We start from the raw sequence: 18,773 nt of genomic DNA on the forward strand, positions 1-18,773 counted from the left end.
TTAAACTGTTTGTACATTTACAACGTTCTCAATCCTTCGGTTTGCATGTAGGGACCCTCATTATACTACCATGTTAGTTCGAGGCTATTATATTAATACAACTAGTATTAACTAGCGATTTACTTTCACTTAACCTTCCCTGTGCCCCATAGACAAGCGTTATAAGCTAATCTGTTTTTAGAGGTAAAAGTCTTTACATTTGATTTTCATGAAAATGCATCCCAGAGAACGATCTACTCTGTAACCATCTGTTACCCCTAGGTTCATTTCTCACTGGAGTTGTCCTTTAAGTCCACCTAGGTTTCCTAACCTCACCACAGGCGTAGTTCATAGCATTTTTGGGCATGCTCCACACTTGCCTTTAAACAGTTCCAACAGAAGTTAATATATTAATGCATAGATTCATTTCAAAAGTTGCAAATACTTTTACATTGTTCAAAATTTATTTTTTCATTTATTTATTTTTTCATGTTTTTGACTCTATGCTCACTAAGGCTGCATTTATTTGATCAAAAATATAGTAAAACCATAATATTTTGAAATATAACAATTTAAGAGAAATACTTTCTATTTTCTATTATTATATATTAATTACTGTTATTGCAAAGCTGAATTTTCAGCCTTGTTACTCGATACATTATTTAATGTTTATGGAAACATGCATTCTTTTCAGGATTCTAGATGAGTAGAAAGTTAAATGATGACATTTATTTGTATTATTGATTTTTGGTAACAACTTAAAAATATTCACTTTTAATTTAATGCTGAATAAAAAAATATCTTACTGACCCCAAACTTTTGACCAACAATGTCATTTCATGATATAAAAAAATATTATAATCAAAATGACGCTTTTGTGCACAGTTCAATTCAAGATTAGCGTCTGGTATGGGACAGCTTAATTGGAGCTGAAAATGGAGTTTGGGTGCTTTATCCTGCGGTGTGAACAGGCTTAAAAGACAAGCACCCCAAATTTGTTTTATAGATGAACCTGACATGGGTTTTTCCTTCTTGACTAAAATGACCCACAATAATTTTCATCTAAGTTTTTTTTTTTTTTTTTTTAAATCTTCTTCTCTCTTCTGTACATACTGTACATGAACGTCTTAGCCTGGAATGCACAGATAACTTCCTGATGGTTTTGTGTGTTTGAATGAATGCTGAGTTTGTATTGTGGGCTGGGCTGGGCTGTCCATCATTGGTAATTAAAAGTGGTGTGCTGACATGATTTCATGCCCTTCTCTATGTTTCTGGTTTTCTGTGCTGTTTCAGTGTGTCTATATGATCTGATATACTGATATATGACGGGTGAACGTCTTATGTGTGTTAACTGGGAGCACAAATGTATTTAAATTTTGTAACAAAAAAAAAAAATCTTGTTTCAAAGAAGCACTACGAACTATTTCCTACAGTGCCCTGCTCACAGATTCCCCCCAAGCCTCCGACAGCCTGACCTGATTTACGATCAACTACTGGGAACTTGGTGGTGTTGCACTGTGACTTGAAAAAGTGCTTTTATTTCTTTTTTTCCCCTTTTTTTCCTTCCACAGACACTTTGTGTTCTTGTAAAGTATTTTGAGATAAACAGAATTTCATGAGAGGGGATCTTCTAAGTGAATGTGTAATTTATTGTTGGGGTTGGCTTTATTAATAAAACTTTTACTTGAATCATGTTTTATTGAAGTATTTATTTATTGAGAAATGTAGAGAAAGTCTGCGTAGGCCAAGATTGCATTTTAATGACCCCGACAAGTGTTTATAAAGTGGAAGGTCGGCCATTTGCTTTTTTCCAGTGAGTACTCACAGAAATTAGTTACTTTATGTAAATAAATAAAAAACAGTTGTATGCATCATGTTCTAACAACAGAATATTTGTACAGTTGGTCTTTGAAATACAATATCACCACCACACACACACACACACAAATATATATATATATATATATATATATATATATATATATATGTATATAAACAGAATATTCATATTTTTTAGTGCTGTCAAATTGATTAATCGTGATTAATTGCATCCATCCGTTTGTTTTACATGGATATGTGTGTCCTGTGTATAATTATTATACAGGTCCTTCTAAAAAAAAATAGCATATTGTGATAAAGTTCATTATTTTCCATAATGTCATGATAAAAATTAACCTTTTATATATTTTAGATTCATTGCACACCAACTGAAATATTTCAGGTCTTTTATTGTTTTAATACTGATGATTTTGGAATACAGCTCATGAAAACCCAAAATTCCTATGTAAAAAAATTAGCATATCATGAAAAGGTTCTCTAAATAAGCTATTAACCTAATCATCTGAATCAACTAATTAACTCTAAACACCTGCAAAAGATTCCTGAGGCTTTTAAAAACTCCCAGCCTGGTTCATTACTCAAAACCGCAATCATGGGTAAGACTGCCGACCCGACACTGTCCAGAAGGCCTTCATTGACACCCTCAAGCGAGAGGGTAAGACACAGAAAGAAATTTCTGAACGAATAGGCTGTTCCCAGAGTGCTGTATCAAGGCACCTCAGTGGGAAATCTGTGGGAAGGAAAAAGTGTGGCAAAAAACGCTGCACAACGAGAAGAGGTGACGGGACCCTGAGGAAGATTGTGGAGAAGGACCGATTCCAGACCTTGGGGGACCTGCGGAAGCAGTGGACTGAGTCTGGAGTAGAAACATCCAGAGACACCGTGCACTGGCGTGTGCAGGAAATGGGCTACAGGTGCCGCATTCCCCAGGTCAAGCCACTTTGGGCTACAGAGAAGCAGCACTGGACTGTTGCTCAGTGGTCCAAAGTACTTTTTTCGGATGAAAGCAAATTTTGCATGTCATTCAGAAATCAAGGTGCCAGAGTCTGGAGGAAGACTGGGGAGAAGGAAACGCCAAAATGCCTGAAGTCCAGTGTCAAGTACCCACAGTCAGTGATGGTCTGGGGTGCCATGTCAGCTGCTGGTGTTGGTCCACTGTGTTTTATTAAGGGCAGGGTCAATGCAGCTAGCTATCTGGAGATTTTGGAGCACTTCATGCTTCCATCTGCTGAAAAGCTTTATGGAGATGAAGATTTCGTTTTTCAGCACGACCTGGCACCTGCTCACAGTGCCAAAACCACTGGTAAATGGTTTACTGACCATTGTATTACTGTGCTCAATTGGCCTGCCAACTCTCCTGACCTGAACCCAATAGAGAATCTGTGGGATATTGTAAAGAGAAAGTTGAGAGACGCAAGACCTAACACTCTGGATGAGCTTAAGGAACGCTATCGAAGCATCCTAGGCCTCCATAACAACTCAGCAGCCACAGGCTGATCGCGTCCATGCCACGCCGCATTGAAGCAGTCATTTCTGCAAAAGGATTCCCGACCAAGTATTGAGTGCATAACTGAACATAATTATTTGAAGGTTGACTTTTTTAAAATTAAAAACACTTTTATTTTATTGGACGGATGAAATATGCTAATTTTTTGAGATTTTGTTTTTTCATGAGCTGTATGCCAAAATCATCAGTATTAAAACAATAAAAGTCCTGAAATATTTCAGTTGGTGTGCAATGAATCTAAAATGTATAAAAGTTTAATTTTTATCATTACATTATGGAAAATAATGAACTTTATCACAATATGCTAATTTTTTGAGAAGGACCTATACATACATACATACATACATAAATACATACAGTACATGCATACATACTCTCACCTAAAGGATTATCAGGAACACCATACTAATACTGTGTTTGACCCCCTTTCGCCTTCAGAACTGCCTTTTATTCTATGTGGCATTGATTCTGGCACCAATAACCATGCCACGCTCACAATTGCTTAAATCACCTTTCTTTGCCATTCTGACATTCAGTGAGTTCAGGAGATTGTCTTGACCAGGACCACACCCCTAAATGCATTGAAGCAGCTGCCATGTGATTGGTTGATTAGATAATTGCCTGAATGAGAAATTTAACAGGTGTTCCTAATAATCCTTTAGATGAGTTTCCTTTAAGAACATTATATATATATATATATATATATATATATATATATATATATATATATATATATATATATATATGCAACGAAATGGTTTTGGTCAGTGTAACATGAAAAACTTGACAGTAGAACTTGTATATTTTTATATAACGTATTGTACTCTTTTGGGTAAGGATGTCAGGGATTTAATGATAATGTTTTCTGTGGTGAACATTCTTTATCGCAGGTTAACACAGGTCACAGTGGTGAACTAACAGTTTGAAAAACAAAACAGGAGCTCCCTTCATGTGTTATACGTTACAACATGTTGTGTTCCTGTTAAGATTATTTTTACTGTAAATGTTCAGAGGTACCAAAAAAATACCACTTAGCTGATATGTCATACGTTTTGTGAGGTCTAATTTTGTTGAGTATATGAAGCGTTGAGTGGTCTGAAAGTATTTGCCCTTCAGTCTTTTATACAAGCACCAAAGAACCTTGTTAGCATGCCAAAAAATGCCTGAAATAAAACTGAAATTAGATCAGAGGAATGAAAAGCCAATTATTTATGCATTCAGTGATGCATTTGGAAGATCAAAGCAAGACTTCTTGTCATTATCATTGGCATGAAAAGTCTATTTTACAAGACAGAATAGACTGGCTCCAGATATAGACGTAAGTTTACCTGTTATATCAAGACTAAAATGGATAATTTATGTTTTTTTTTTATTTTTATATATTTTGATTTAGTCTTTCTGTCTGGTCATTTTAAATGATATACATAAAAAAATAAATCCATAAAATAACAGAAAATGTACTGGCAGCTTATTACCCAGACATTATCCAGTGATTTTATGGACATTTTTGTTAACCCTAAAACAACCCATAGGATTGCAAAATGCAGCTGAAAATAAATACAGAAGATTTCGTTAAATTAATACATTGCATTGTGCCCGAATTTTACAGATTTTGAGAGTAGGTATTGACATTTTTAAAGGAAGAAGGAAAGAAAAACACTAAAATAGTTTTTGGAACTTTGTATTCTAATATGTGTGATGTTCAGAATGTTACTGCACTCTCAAAAAAAAAAAAAGATTAAAAAAAAGATAAGGCTACAAAATAGCACCTTTTAAATGGGTGGTTGCTTGCGATTTTACTTTTTAAACTTTAGTTAGTGTTTAATGTTGCAGCTTGAGCATAAACAGTATCTGCAAAGTTACAGCGCTGAAAGTTCAATGCAAATGGAGATATTGTCTTTCAAAGTCATGGCAGTTTATTCCCTACAAAAATGGCCGGTTTGGACTACAACGAGCTTCTTCCTGGGTTGGTGACATCATAAACCCTTGCTAGTCACCGCAGATGTGACTGCCCGTAATGGTAAGGGGCGTGGCGTTTCCGGCAACCTGTGCTTGGCACTTCAAGCAAATTAAAACACATGATACCACATTTGGCCATCTAATCAATCATAAGCCCCTTTCACACTGCACGTCGGACCCGCAATATTCCCGGAACATTGCCGGGTTGCCTTCTGTGTGAAAGCAACCACGTCCCGGGATTGATTACCGAATTCGACCCGGGTCGGGGACCTAGTAATATTGCGGTATTCGACCCGGGACGAGCGCTGTGTGAACAAAAGCCGAAACTAATGCTGCAACGTGTGCGTAGTTATCGTGCGACTCCTAGAGCTTGTTTTTTCAATAATACAACCCTGCAGTGCCAGAAGAGCTCGTCGGTGTTTTAAACGCAGAGGGTGTTCGTATACAAAAGAAACTAAAATTAAACAAGCAGAAATGAGCGCAAACTGGACACAAGTCGAGACCACGGAGCTCCTTACTATCCGCGCTGAAGCTGAGATCGCTCGCCATTATACGTCACATCAGGATGTCATGTGTCAACTCGACCCGGGACCGTTAAGTGTTGTGTGTGAAAGCGCACATATTACGGTATTTCGCTGGCAGTGTGAATGGACCAAATCTAGCGGCCCGGGAACAAATGCTGGGCCGCATTATCCGTGTATTTGCCGGAATCGCAGTGTGAAAGGGGCTTAAGACATTGCGTTTTCGGGGGGATGGGCTTCATACAAGCAGGAAGCAAACGAGCCGTTCAAAGGACAGTGGAGACAACGGTGTGGAATAAAGGTCAAATATTAGAAAAATACAGTGTATTTAAAAAAAAAGAATAAAAAGAGGGTATAATATTAAGACCTATTATACTGCACCCCATAAACACAAGCCTAGAAAAAAACACGGAACCACTCCTTTAAGGCACAAGTGGCTGTCACTGGGGTGGTACCCTTAAGGGTACATTTTTGTACCTCTAAGTCAGGGGTAGGCAAAGATGGTTCTAGAGAGCTGATGTCCTGCAGAGTTTAGCTCCAACCCTACTATAAGCCACCACAGTATAAAACTCATGGCTCCCAGCATGCACTGCAGCATTAAGTTTGTCACCATTGTTGAGATTCATATGCTGGTTCTTGATATCTGTGTGCATATAAACTTTCCCCCCCTTGAATGTATGATCTGTGGCAAGAACGTATTGTTGGTGATTATTATTATTTATTTTTTTAATTAGTCATCATGATTTTCTTCATGATTATGTATTTTGTTAACACGGCAACAAAGCCACAAACTCACATAAAATGCCAAGAGTCAAGCAACTACAGGAAACACATATCACCATAATGGTGACCAAACATTTTCAATAAAACATTAACTAAACCTCGGTTAATTCTCAATAAGAGCTTCTATAGATATTTTTCAGGGTTGGAGCCAAACTCTGCAGAACAGCGGCTCTCTAGGACCGAACTTGCCTATCCTTGCTCTAAGAAGAGGAAAACAATGGTGACGATACCCTAAGGACCAAGTGTGTACCTCAAAGTCCCCCAAGGAACAAAAGTGTACCTCAACTGTACCTTTTTTTCTGAGTGTGTATTACAAGTAATGCACAACTGGCGGATACATTTTTTACACTGTAAAAGAGTTTTCCATAGAAACACGTTTACATGGAATATTTCAGAATGTATCACCCAAATTTATTTTAGATTTTTTTTAATCTTATATCAATAATGTTCCATGTAAATATCCCTGATGTTTGAAAACTGCGGTGAAAACTGACCAATAATTTTGTGTTACTCCCTATAAAAGAAACTAATTGTGTAACTTTTATGGAGAGTAATGCAATAAGTTACTTTTCTGTTTCTTTTTTTAATAACAACAGCAACAACAAAAAAGTTATATTTTTCGCAAATACAACCTTTCACTCCAAAAGTGAAATGAATAAGCCACAGAAAATGCCAATTCATCCCTGTACAGTAGAGGACGCAGTCGACCCTTTTAGCTGTGCTGCCATTCTCAAATCCAGAATAGGACATGAGACAGTTCAACATTCTTTTGCTGTCTTCACGTGTTATTGGAAATATTGTTCTTTCCACTTCTGAAGTCGAGATTACAAGCTTGTCAGATTTATGTACGGCAATGTGCGAAAAACATCATCATATGTCATATGTCATTTGAAAGGTCTCCCAGAGTAGAACACAACACGCATAATTGGTTTGGGCTTTGACTAAACTTGAGTGAGGTTTTGTAAGTTAAGTACTGTAAGACCTGATGGATACCGCATTACTTTATGCCGTCACCACAAAATGTGATCCAGATGCAGACCACGAATAGGGGAACGTCACAAAAAAAAAGAAAATGTTTTCTAGCAAATATTCCCCTCTCTCTCCTTTCTATAGTTTTGGAGTTTTGTGTCTTTTAATTTGTGTATGTCACTCAGAAAACAACAGTTTTAAAAATGCCTTGGGTGTCAAGGACTGACCAAAAAGGCTGTACATTTGTTCAGAATACTGCAACAGAATACTAGCCTATTAGAATACTTTTGATTTATGCTATTTTATGTAAATATTTCTGCTCCCCTTATTTCCTTCCTAAGTTATTGAACTAAAGTCATTTTTGCTTATTCATATAGTTGAACTGAATTAACAAAGATCAGCAGCAAAGACGTGGGTTAATTAGGCCTATACCTTTTCCAGTTTCCAGTTAATATTTTCCTAAAAGAAAAGAAAGAAAGACACGAACTTCTTGGATGAGATGGGGGTAAGTCAATTATATTTCATCTTTCATCTTGAAGTGAACTGATCATTTAGCTGCATGAGGAATCGAGCGAACTACACATCCCACAATCCTTAGCGACATCCGCTGCTTACCCAGTATTCCCCGCGTCTGTGCAAAATGGCGGTGAATGCAAGCACAAACACAGCTGTCTTTGACTGTCCGTCATGGTGAGATGAGAAACTAATTACATCATTATTGCACTTAAAATGAAAACATGCATGCATGCATGTTTGTGGAGCGGATGAGTAAATTATGACTGCATAAATAAAAAACAATGCCACTCACTCCTATCTTACATGCGCGGACAGTACCTCACATCAATATCAAACCACTCAGCATGACTGCATTACAATTTGGCTATTGAAATATTTGAACTCTTTAAGGTCTGATTTACAGTGTAAATAAATCGGGTATGTGATATAGTGATGCATTGCCGATTCCGGTGTTTAGCGTTGAATAAAGTTCATAGGTCGCATAGAAAATGCTAGACTTATCTGCCTTTATTCTACTATTATAATTTAATATAATGTATAGTACACCAATCTTACAAATATTTGCACACATGCATTTGCATATAGGGGGTATAAATTATAAATATGAAAGATCTAAGAGATTAGAGAATGAATGAATTTTGTCCCATTGATTTTTTATTAAATTAAATGTAATCTTAGGGCAGGAAAACCTCCACCTGGACTGCATCTGGACGTGGTTAAAGTAGACAAATTAATAGAGGTAAGACTGTGTTCATGAAGTATGGTGGAAAATATTATTATGACCCCTGAACGTTGACGTGGTGGGCTTGTTTCCTCATTATATTCTGTAGAGTCAGTAAAGTTCCAACAAGCATGGAAACATAATAGTCACAAACTTTTGGAAAAAGTCTTGGAAAGTCATTGTGAAAATGTGTTAAACAATTTAAACTTCTGCTTAAAGGTTTAGTTCATCCATAAATGACAATTCTATCGTAATTTTACTCACCCTCAAGTTGTTTCAATAACTCGGTTGTTTTGTTGTTGTTTTTTTCTTTCTGTGAAACATAAAAGAAGACATTTTGAGAAAACTGTTTGGTTACCGACATGCTTCAAAATATCTTATTTTGTGTTCCACAGAAGAAAGTAAGTAAATCTGGTTTGGAATGACAAGAAGGTGAGTAAATGATGACAGATTTTCCTCTTTTTTGGGGGTGAACTGTCAGCCCTTTCTGCATTTGGCTGTAAGCTACTATAAATGTTTACTTGAAAATAAATAAATGTTGACCCCATTATATGGTGTCGAGCTCATTTGAACATTGTAGTTAATTTATGTCTTAATAACCCAATCTATACACGCTTCTTGTCATCTGCAGAAGTTGATCATTGATGAGAAGAAGTTCTATCTGTTTGGGAGGAACCCTGACCAATGTGATTTCACGATAGACCACCAGTCTTGCTCGCGTGTCCATGCGGCACTGGTCTACCACAGACACCTTAAGAGGGTTTTTCTCATCGACCTCAACAGCAGTGAGTGCAGCTCCGCAGAAGACACAAATGTAACACATTCTGAACAAGAATGGTTTCGCTTTCATCTTATCTTGATTTATCCTTATTTAGCACATGGCACATTTCTGGGTAGAATTCGCCTCGAGCCCCACAAACCTCAGCAGGTGCCGATCGACTCGACCATGTCGTTTGGGGCGTCCACACGAGTGTACACGCTAAGAGAGAAGCCTCAGACACAGAGCAGCTCGGCTGCAGGAGACAGTAAAGGAGTAGAAGATGAGGAGCTGAAGGGATTGCTGGGACTGCCAGAGGAAGAGACTGAGCTGGAGGTGTGTGTGTCTGTGAATGAATGTCTCATACAGCTGACCTCATGGTAAATGATGCTCTTTAATAGTCAGAATGTTACTAATACTAATTACTTTTTGGGTGCTTTCACACTGCGTTTTAGTTTGGCAAGGTTCGCATGTAAAACTGGTAATGTGAAAACTGTCACACAGACTCGGGAGCACACCAGTGAGACCCGAGTTCGGTTGCACTGAAACTGGCGTGATTCACATGAATGTAAATGCAACTCAAACCCAGCAAGTGCTTGTTTAGGAAGTAAAGTAGTGCATTTTACCCCATGGAGATGTCATTAGTTCAACAAAACACATGTAGGCGATGACAGCGGGGATGATTTACCTTAGATCCTTTACCTATGATTTACCTTACCTACGCAAGAGTGAATAGTAATTGTGCATAGTGGCAAATTAATGGCCGTAGTCTGCTTTCTTCTCAAAAGGGTCCGTTTGCAAGCAGAAGAAAGCTGCCTTTATGTGATGCACATACAGTAAATCCAAGTGTCGTCTCTGCTGCACATAATAGCTGCAAATTGATTAAAAAAAACACAATATATTGAGTGTGAAACCAGACCAATAGGAAGCTTGTTTCCTCGCTATTGTGAGGAGAAAAAGAAAACAAAATTGCGAGTTCTTTCTTGCAATTCGGACTTTATTTCTCCCAATTTAACACGATTCTAAGTAAAAAAAAGTCTGAATTGTGAGATATCTACTCACATTGTGAAGGAATAATGTCAGGATTGCAAAAAAGACACCACAAAAAAGAAAATGCAAGTTTATTTCGTGTAATTTTGACATTATTCTCTGGAATTGTGAGTTGATATCTCACAGTTCTGACTTTATTTTTCTCAATTTCTTCAATAGTGACAATAACTTTTTTTATATATATACCTTGTCAGAAACAAGCTGCCATAGGATAATTCTTTATTTCTTTCTTTTTATTTTTATTTAGAAAAACAACCAATAAATAAATAATTAAAATATGAACATACAATAATTGTTACCACATAACAAACACAACAATATCTAAGAATAAAATTACACATGTCCGAAAAGAAGCAGGATGAAGCAAAAGCTTGTTATTTACCCAGCCCTTATACAACCATTTAAAATTCCATACCTTCTTAGACCAACAACAAATAAACAAAAATAATAATTTTTCAATCAACCAATCAGCTGTCAGCTGTTAAATTGAAGTACATAACTAGATAATACCAATTTAGGTCAACCAATCACCAAAGCAATGCTTCATTTTGTTCCGTCTGTGGTGTAAAAGATGATCAAAACAAAACTTAAGCAACACGTGGTTACACACACACACACACACACACACACACACACACACACACACACACACACACACACACACACACACACACACACACACACACACACACACACACACACACACACACACACACAATCTTTCTGGGGACTCTCCATAGACGTATTCGTTTTTATACTGTACAAACTGTATATTCTATCCCCTTACACTAACCCTACCCATCACTCCTAACTTTCTGCATTTTTTTTTTTAAAGAACTCATTCTGTATGATTTATAAGCTTTTGTACCCACGGGACGTCAATTTACGTCCCCACAGTGACACGAGTCCCCATAAGTCTGTGTGCATTCAAGTTGAAGTCCCCATAATGATAGAAACACACACACACACACACACACACACACACACACACACACACACACACACACACACACACACACAATGTGAATCTTAATTTATCCAGGTCTAAAGCATGTATTGTAAATTCTAGTTACATCTGTCTATACTGATGTTGCAGATACATTAATGCAAATGGAATTCAAACAGTGTGTCAGTTTAATCACATATTTGTCATTGCAAGGTAAATGTGCTTATTTAAAATCCTCTATGAAACATGTTTGATGCAAAATATAGAAGTATCACTGGAGTTTAATGTGGAGTTTAATCCCTCTTTTTTGGAATTTCCCCCAGAACCTGACTGAATTCAACACGGCTCATAACAAACGCATTTCTACACTCACCATCGAGGAAGGAAACCTGGAGATCCAGAGACCCAAGAGAAAAAGGAGAAGCTCACGAGTGTCTTTTAGTGAAGAAGAGGAGATCATAAACCCAGGTACACAAACGACTACTCAGAATGTAAATAAATGTAGGTTAGTGCTCAGAAGTTTAGGCTCAGTAAGATTTTTTAGTTTTAAGAAAGAAATGGTTATTTAGTAAGGATGCATTAAATTGAGCAAAAGTGACATTAAAGGTCCCGTTCTTCGCGTGTTTTCGAAGCTTTGATTATGTTTACAGTGTGCAATATAACATGAGTTCATGTTTCGCGTGTAAAAGAACACAGTATTTTTCAAACAATTTACTTATCTGTAGAGCGCTGTTTCCTCTGTCCTAAAAACGGCCTGATGATTTCCTTGTTCTATGAAGTCCCTCCTTCAGAAACACCTAACGAGTTCTGATTGGGCCAGCGCTTCCCGTGTTGTGATTGGACAGCAGCTTAGCGCACTTTGCCCGGAAAGGTCCCGGACGCCTCTTACCATTACGGGGAGATGCAAGCGCTGAATGCGCGCTCTTCTCCACGTGGGAGAGCAACAAGACCACGCCTCCTATTATGCATGTTCTTGTGGGCGGAGGGTTCGTCAACAAACGGTTCTAGTGACGTCATTCCCGAAGGAAGTGCAGGGGTGTAGTCCAAACCGGCCGTTCGCTGTAGGCTTTGAAAGGGAACTTCTGTTAAATAAAATATCTCGATTGGCATTGAACTTTGAGCTTTATAATTTTACAGGTATTATTTATGCTCCAACAGCAACATTTCACACTAACTAAAGTTTGAAAGATGGAATCGTGAAGAACAGGACCTTTAAAGACAATTATATCATTACAAACATTAAATCTTTATAAAATGTTTTATACATAAAGCAGCTCAACTGTTGATTGCAGAAAATGGTTTCTGAAGGTTGTGTAACACTCAAGACTGGAGTGTTGACATAGTTCAGTGGAGTAATTCAGCTTTGCCATAACAGGAATTACTTTTTATATATATTAAATAGAAAATACTTATTTTCAATAATAAAATATTACTCCGTAATGCTTGGTTTCACAGACAGGGCTTAGTTTAAGCCAGGATTAGACCTTAGTTCAATTTGGACATTAAAGTAGCTTTTATAAATGTGCCTTAGAGAAAAGAAAAAAAACATTACTGCTGTGCATCTAAACTAAACAATGGCACAGAAATATTGTAAGATATGCCAGTCCAAATTGCTTTGTTAAAGGTGCATTATGTAGGATTTTTGCAGTAAAATATCCAAAAACCACCGGGCCACTGTTATATGTTTTGTTCAGTTGAGTTCTTACAATATTCCAAATGTTTCCAACTAGTAACGTCATAACCTCATCACAACATCACTTTTAACACACTTAAATGTATCTAATATGATAAACAGCTCTGTTACCTCATACTCATGACAGGAAAAGCGGAAAAATGGCGCAGGCGACTGTGTCCCGTCATAATAAAAGTCCCGCTGCTGGTGAGACACGTGTTGCGTAAAAATCGCTTCAGCAGCCTTGCTCAGCTCCACAACACTCGGTCATGCTACAGTAACGTTAATAATCACATTCATAACATGATTTCTGCCCAAGTCCTATCCTGATTCTTTTCCACCAGCTGTGTGGTGAAGACCACATGTCCCAAAATTCTGAGCTCAAACTTGCCGTCATCAAACTACACCTTTGTTTTGAATAGGCACCCTCTAAGCGGGCGGAAAAGTTACATAGTGTAACTTTAAAACCATCCAAACATGCATTTTAGTCTGGGACAAGTTTAACACTTGTCTGTGAAACCGGGGATAAAAGTATTAAGTACTCCTTTTCAACTTTACTGAAGTACCAAAGTGCTTGATGTTTAATGTACTAAATTATTAAAGGTAAAAAAGTATCTTATGCTCGCTACGGATGCATTTATTTGAGTTATTTCAGTAAAAATTGTATTAACATTTAAAATAAATAATTTATATTTGAATACACTTTAAAATGTCATTTATTTCTGAGATACAAGGCTGAATTTTCAGGATCATTACTCCAGTGTTCAGTGTCACACGATCCTTCAGAAATCATTCTAATATGATGATTTGCTGCTCAAGAAACATTTATGATTACTATCAATGTTGAAAACAGTTGTGATTTTTTTTTTTTTAGGATTCTTTGATGAATATAATGTTCAAAAAATTGTATCTGAAATATAAAGCTTTTGTAACATTGTATTACTGGTTTGGCTCAGTAAGAATTATTTTTTGTTTGCTTTTTTGGGAAAATGACGTAAAGAACTTAAATACATTCATTCAACATTGATGCATTAAATTGATCAAAAGTGACAGTAAAGACAATTATAATGTTGAAAAAGGTTATATTTAAAATGAATGCAGTTCTTTTCAACTTTCTATAAAAAATACTTTGTTACCCTAGTGCTAATATTCCATTCCGAACACTTTGTTTTCCATCTCTCTGGAATGGATTAGTCTTCATACACTCTCCTCGCTCATTCTTTGTTCATGCTGTAAATTTTGCTAAATAGCTCTTCTTTTTCCACAGAGGACGTGGACCCTTCGGTAGGACGCTTCAGAAACATGGTGCAGACTGCTGTGGTTCCTATTAAGGTACAATCATTAGCCTGCTGGTTTGTGTCGTTGTTTTAGCTTGTCGTCATTGATTTTAATGGATTTGAGAACAGCCATTCTCTCAATACAATTTAAGTTGTTTGCTGCATGGCTCGCAAACAGGAAATCGTATAATGTGGGAGTAATGGCTTCTAAAAGGCTTCCTCATAATCTGACGGGTCATATCTGACTCCTAATGTAAAGACATCCTGCCCTTTGGATGTCTTTAGTACTCTGCCTTTGGCTTTCTTTGCAATACCTTATTTGCTTTCCATGCTATTTAGGGCAGTTACAAAAAAACTAAAACATTTTGGATTTTCTGTACCACAGAAAAAGAAACTGGAAAGCCACAGTACGCTGGGATTGGAAGAAAACGTAGCACGCCGGTTACAGAACTTCCCCCTCAGCGCTGGGCTCTACGGCGACCTGCCACCCACCAGTCACGAGGCAGGTGGACAAGGGGGCGGAGGTCAGGGAGGAGGGTCGTCCGCCATCATGGGCGGGATGCCTCTGCCCTTTCCCAACCCCGCCCCAGAGGTCGATATCTCGCCCGCAACAGTGCAGCCCCCCACTATGTTGAACCCCACCCCCGCTCCTGGACCCTATTCGGCCGAGCCCCTCAACGAGCCTCGCAAGAAAAAATATGCCAAGGAGGCGTGGCCTGGCAAAAAGCCCACCCCCTCCCTGCTGATTTAACATGCTGTTTTGCTACACAGCAGGACAAGCACAGCCAACATATGACCGATTCAAAGATTACATCTTGGAGTTCATTTGAAGTTGTTAGTTCCAAACATAGTTAGCAACATTTCTGATACATACTTCAAATACATAATTGTACCTGTTACAGGTTGAGGCACTACTTATTGGGTGTTGCTCATGGTGCGGCACCTGAAGTTGACACTATAAACTCAGATTGTATCTGTCGTGGAGAGGGAATATCACAAAGAAATATTTAGTTATAATCCCACCCCACAATTAGAAGATAAAGAAATCCATATTGCATATATTTTTTTTTCTTTTGCATTGTGACATTTTCTTCAGAAGAACATTTGTCTCCCGTAAATTCACATCAATTGAAATAACCCTGTCTGGAATTATTATTATTTAATTGTATATACATAATTTATCAAAATGGCAGTAAAAGCAGTACAACAAAAACTACCATGATGTATAAATGTTTGGAGAAAATGTTTAATTTAAAAAATGTTATAATGCAAAGAAATCTTAATGGTTTTAATTTAATAATAGTTACGTAAGTTATGATTAATTTAATAACCCGAACATGTTTTTTATGTTTCATGGCCAAATATCTGCACTTCAAAAAAAACATCAGGTATCCGATTGAAAATGTTCAAGTGACTGATCACATAAAAATTCAGTTGGCGAAATTGAATGTCTGTGAATTAAATTGCATCAATTCACAGAATTTCAATTCGGCCAACTGAAAAATGTAGATGTAATCAGTCACTAGACAGTTTTCAATTGGAGACTTTTTTTAATTTATTTTATACAGTGTGTGGTATCAAAGGTTTTGAATGATTATGAATCTTTAATGCTTGTGAAAGAAATATCTTATGCTCACCAAGATTCCATTTATTTGCTAAAAAAATACATTGATAATAGTAACAGTACAGTGAAATATACAATTAAAAAAAACGAATTGAACGTTTTTCAAATACAATTTATTCCAGTGATGGTAAAGTCATTACTCCACTCTTCAGTGTCACATGATCCTTCAGAAATCATTCTAATATGCTGATTTGCTGCTTAAATAATACTATGTATTATTTTTGCAGTAAAATTTCCCCTAAAAGAAAAAACACGTGGCCAGTGTTATATATTTTGTTAATTTGAGTTCTTACAATACCACAAATGTTTCCAACTATTTGTAAATTGTGAAAAAATTAATCAAGGAGCCGGGACATTTGAGGGAGTTGTCTGTCAGGTGCGTCATGTCTGCGTTACCCTCGGTTTCTGGTTCTATTTGGCAGAAACGCTTTACTCTTAGCAGTGTGAACAAGTGTCACAGCAGCCGCTGAGCAAACGCACTGAGTAACGTCATAACATCGTTTAAAACACAGTTAAATGTATCTAATATGATAAACAGAGCTGCGTTACATCACACTCATGACTATAGACAGTAAGCGGAAATGGCATCAGCGACTGTGTCCCTTCATAATAAAAGTCCCGCTGCTCGCGAGCCGTGTGTTGCATAACAGTCGTTCCAGCGGCCTTGTCAGCTCCTTCAACATTTGGTCCTGCTCTGCTACATACTACAGTAACGTTAAAAATCACATGAAAACATGTTCATGAACATGATTTCTGCCCGAGTCCTATCCCGATTCTTTTTCCCAATAAGCCCACATGTCCCAAGATTCTGAGCTGAAACGTGGCGTCATCAAAACTATGCCTTTGTTTTGAATAGGTGCCCTCTAGCGAATGGAAAAGTTACATAGCGCAGCTTTAAGAAAATTGTCTTATTATTATCATCCTATGATACTGAAGACTAGAGTAAAAGCTGCTGAAAACGGAGCTTTGCCATCGCAGTAATAAATAACAAGCCTAGAAATCTAGACGCAGCCTGGGTGTCTAGAAACTCTCCGTTGGTTTGCGAGCTGGAAAAACCAAACTACAGTCAGGCCAATCACATCGTGTAAAGGAGTCGGTGGGCGGGCTTAACATAATGACGGCAGAGTTGTGATGGTTCGGCATGAATTCCCTGCTACTTCCCTGCTAACAAAGAATGCCACTGAAGTCTTTCTTAAAAAAGGAAGATGTCTTCTGAGTTTTGCCGACCGGACACAGCTAAAGTTTAATCTTTCAACTAGCTCCGTTGGTGGGAAAACCCATGGGTCTCATCACTGATAGCAAGCTCTCTGGTTGGTTGTAGCGCTATCCTATCGCATGCAGAGGGAATTTGAAAGTCAACCGTTTGTCCCGCCCCTCAGATTGAGCCCTGCCAATAGTGTGTTCCAAGACCCAACATCTTGACGTGGGTCTGGCTTGTCAGGCTAATAAATTACATTTTGAAAATAGAAAACAGTTCAACAATTGTAGTAATATTACAATGAAATACTGCATTTGGTGTATTTCATTAATTGAATTCAGTCTTGCTGAGAATAAGAAACATCTTTCAAAAACATTTAAAGAAATGTATTCCAAACATATCACAAGCAACCTTGTTTTACAGGTTGTTTCAGGCTTTTTCTGAGATAAATATCACAGAAGGAAAGCTTAGACCAGACTCAGTAGATATGAGTAGGTGTTTTGGGTAGATGCGTTCTCTCTCTCACGGTATTTTTTTTTAGCAGTGACCGTGTGCGGAAACCACTGCGTTTTCACAACAACATGTATTTAATACATAGGTTTTGCTTTTTTTCTAAAGCCTGAGAGCTTAATCCCTGGGCAAATGTGCCACAGAATTTGCAACTGTACTTTCATGTAAGTTTGTCAGTAGTAAGACATTTTCATATTACGTTTGAAGTGCAAACCAAATGTTACATTACTAAATGTAAGGCTATGGGAAATAAGTCTGTCGGTTCGAGCGTGTTTAATCTATTTCACTGTTATCATGAGGCAGATTGTATTAAATATAGGACCTTTTTTATGAAATGGTTCAGAATACTGAAGCTGTGCAGCCTGTACTTTGGGATATAGAGAGAAATACAAACTCGACATCAAACTGACAAACAGAGAACAGAACGATTTGTGTCTAAACGCTGGGAGTTACCTTGTAATGTGAACTGTTTTGTTAACGTTTTTATATATATATTTTTTATATCTGAATGTGATGGACTTGTGAGTGAAAAGCACAGATGAAAAAGACTAAACATGAAAAGATGAAAGGAATTCCTGTTATTGTTGGATTATTTGTCTAATAAACAGTATTCCTTGCCCTTAACATGCTGATGTGCATTGATAATTGTTTTTTCTTCTTCTTCAAGGGGCTATATGTAGAATGTGTAATATGACTTAAAAAAAAGTTATGAATAGCTTTAAAGAAAAAAAAAAAAAGACTTAACTTGTAAGACTAGTCTAGAAGTTTATGTAACCGGTCTCAGTGGTGGTTAAAGGTATAGTTCACCCAAAAATTTCAATTCTGTCATCATTTACTTACTCCCAAGTTGCTTCAAACCTGCATGCGTTTCTTTCTTCTGCTGAACGCAAAATAAGATACTTTTAAGAATGTCGATATCCAAACAACTCCTTGACTTCCATAGTA

General features: G+C 37.3%; 1 protein-coding gene across 5 annotated transcripts; it reads left to right on the forward strand.

Annotated features, from left to right (window-relative positions):
- Positions 1-8,179: 8,179 nt before the first annotated feature.
- On the forward strand, positions 8,180-18,440 carry ppp1r8a (protein phosphatase 1, regulatory subunit 8a). 5 transcript variants are annotated; one of them, XM_067426211.1, is made up of 8 exons: positions 8,187-8,247; positions 8,752-8,812; positions 9,190-9,226; positions 9,426-9,579; positions 9,670-9,887; positions 11,871-12,015; positions 14,487-14,551; positions 14,882-18,440. In XM_067426211.1, exons 5-8 carry the CDS (start codon positions 9,741-9,743, stop codon positions 15,245-15,247), a joined length of 723 nt encoding a protein of 240 aa, XP_067282312.1. In that variant the 5' UTR covers positions 8,187-8,247; positions 8,752-8,812; positions 9,190-9,226; positions 9,426-9,579; positions 9,670-9,740; the 3' UTR covers positions 15,248-18,440. The 5 variants fall into 5 exon arrangements, with proteins under 5 accessions (XP_067282310.1, XP_067282312.1, XP_067282311.1 ...); XM_067426212.1 differs by having other exon boundaries at positions 8,204-8,247; positions 9,124-9,226; XM_067426209.1 differs by lacking the exon at positions 9,190-9,226 and having other exon boundaries at positions 8,180-8,247.
- The last annotated feature ends 333 nt before the right edge of the window (positions 18,441-18,773 follow it).

Source organism: Pseudorasbora parva, chromosome 19, assembly GCF_024679245.1.
Source record: "Pseudorasbora parva isolate DD20220531a chromosome 19, ASM2467924v1, whole genome shotgun sequence".
In the NCBI taxonomy this organism is placed as follows: Eukaryota; Metazoa; Chordata; class Actinopteri; order Cypriniformes; family Gobionidae; genus Pseudorasbora; species Pseudorasbora parva.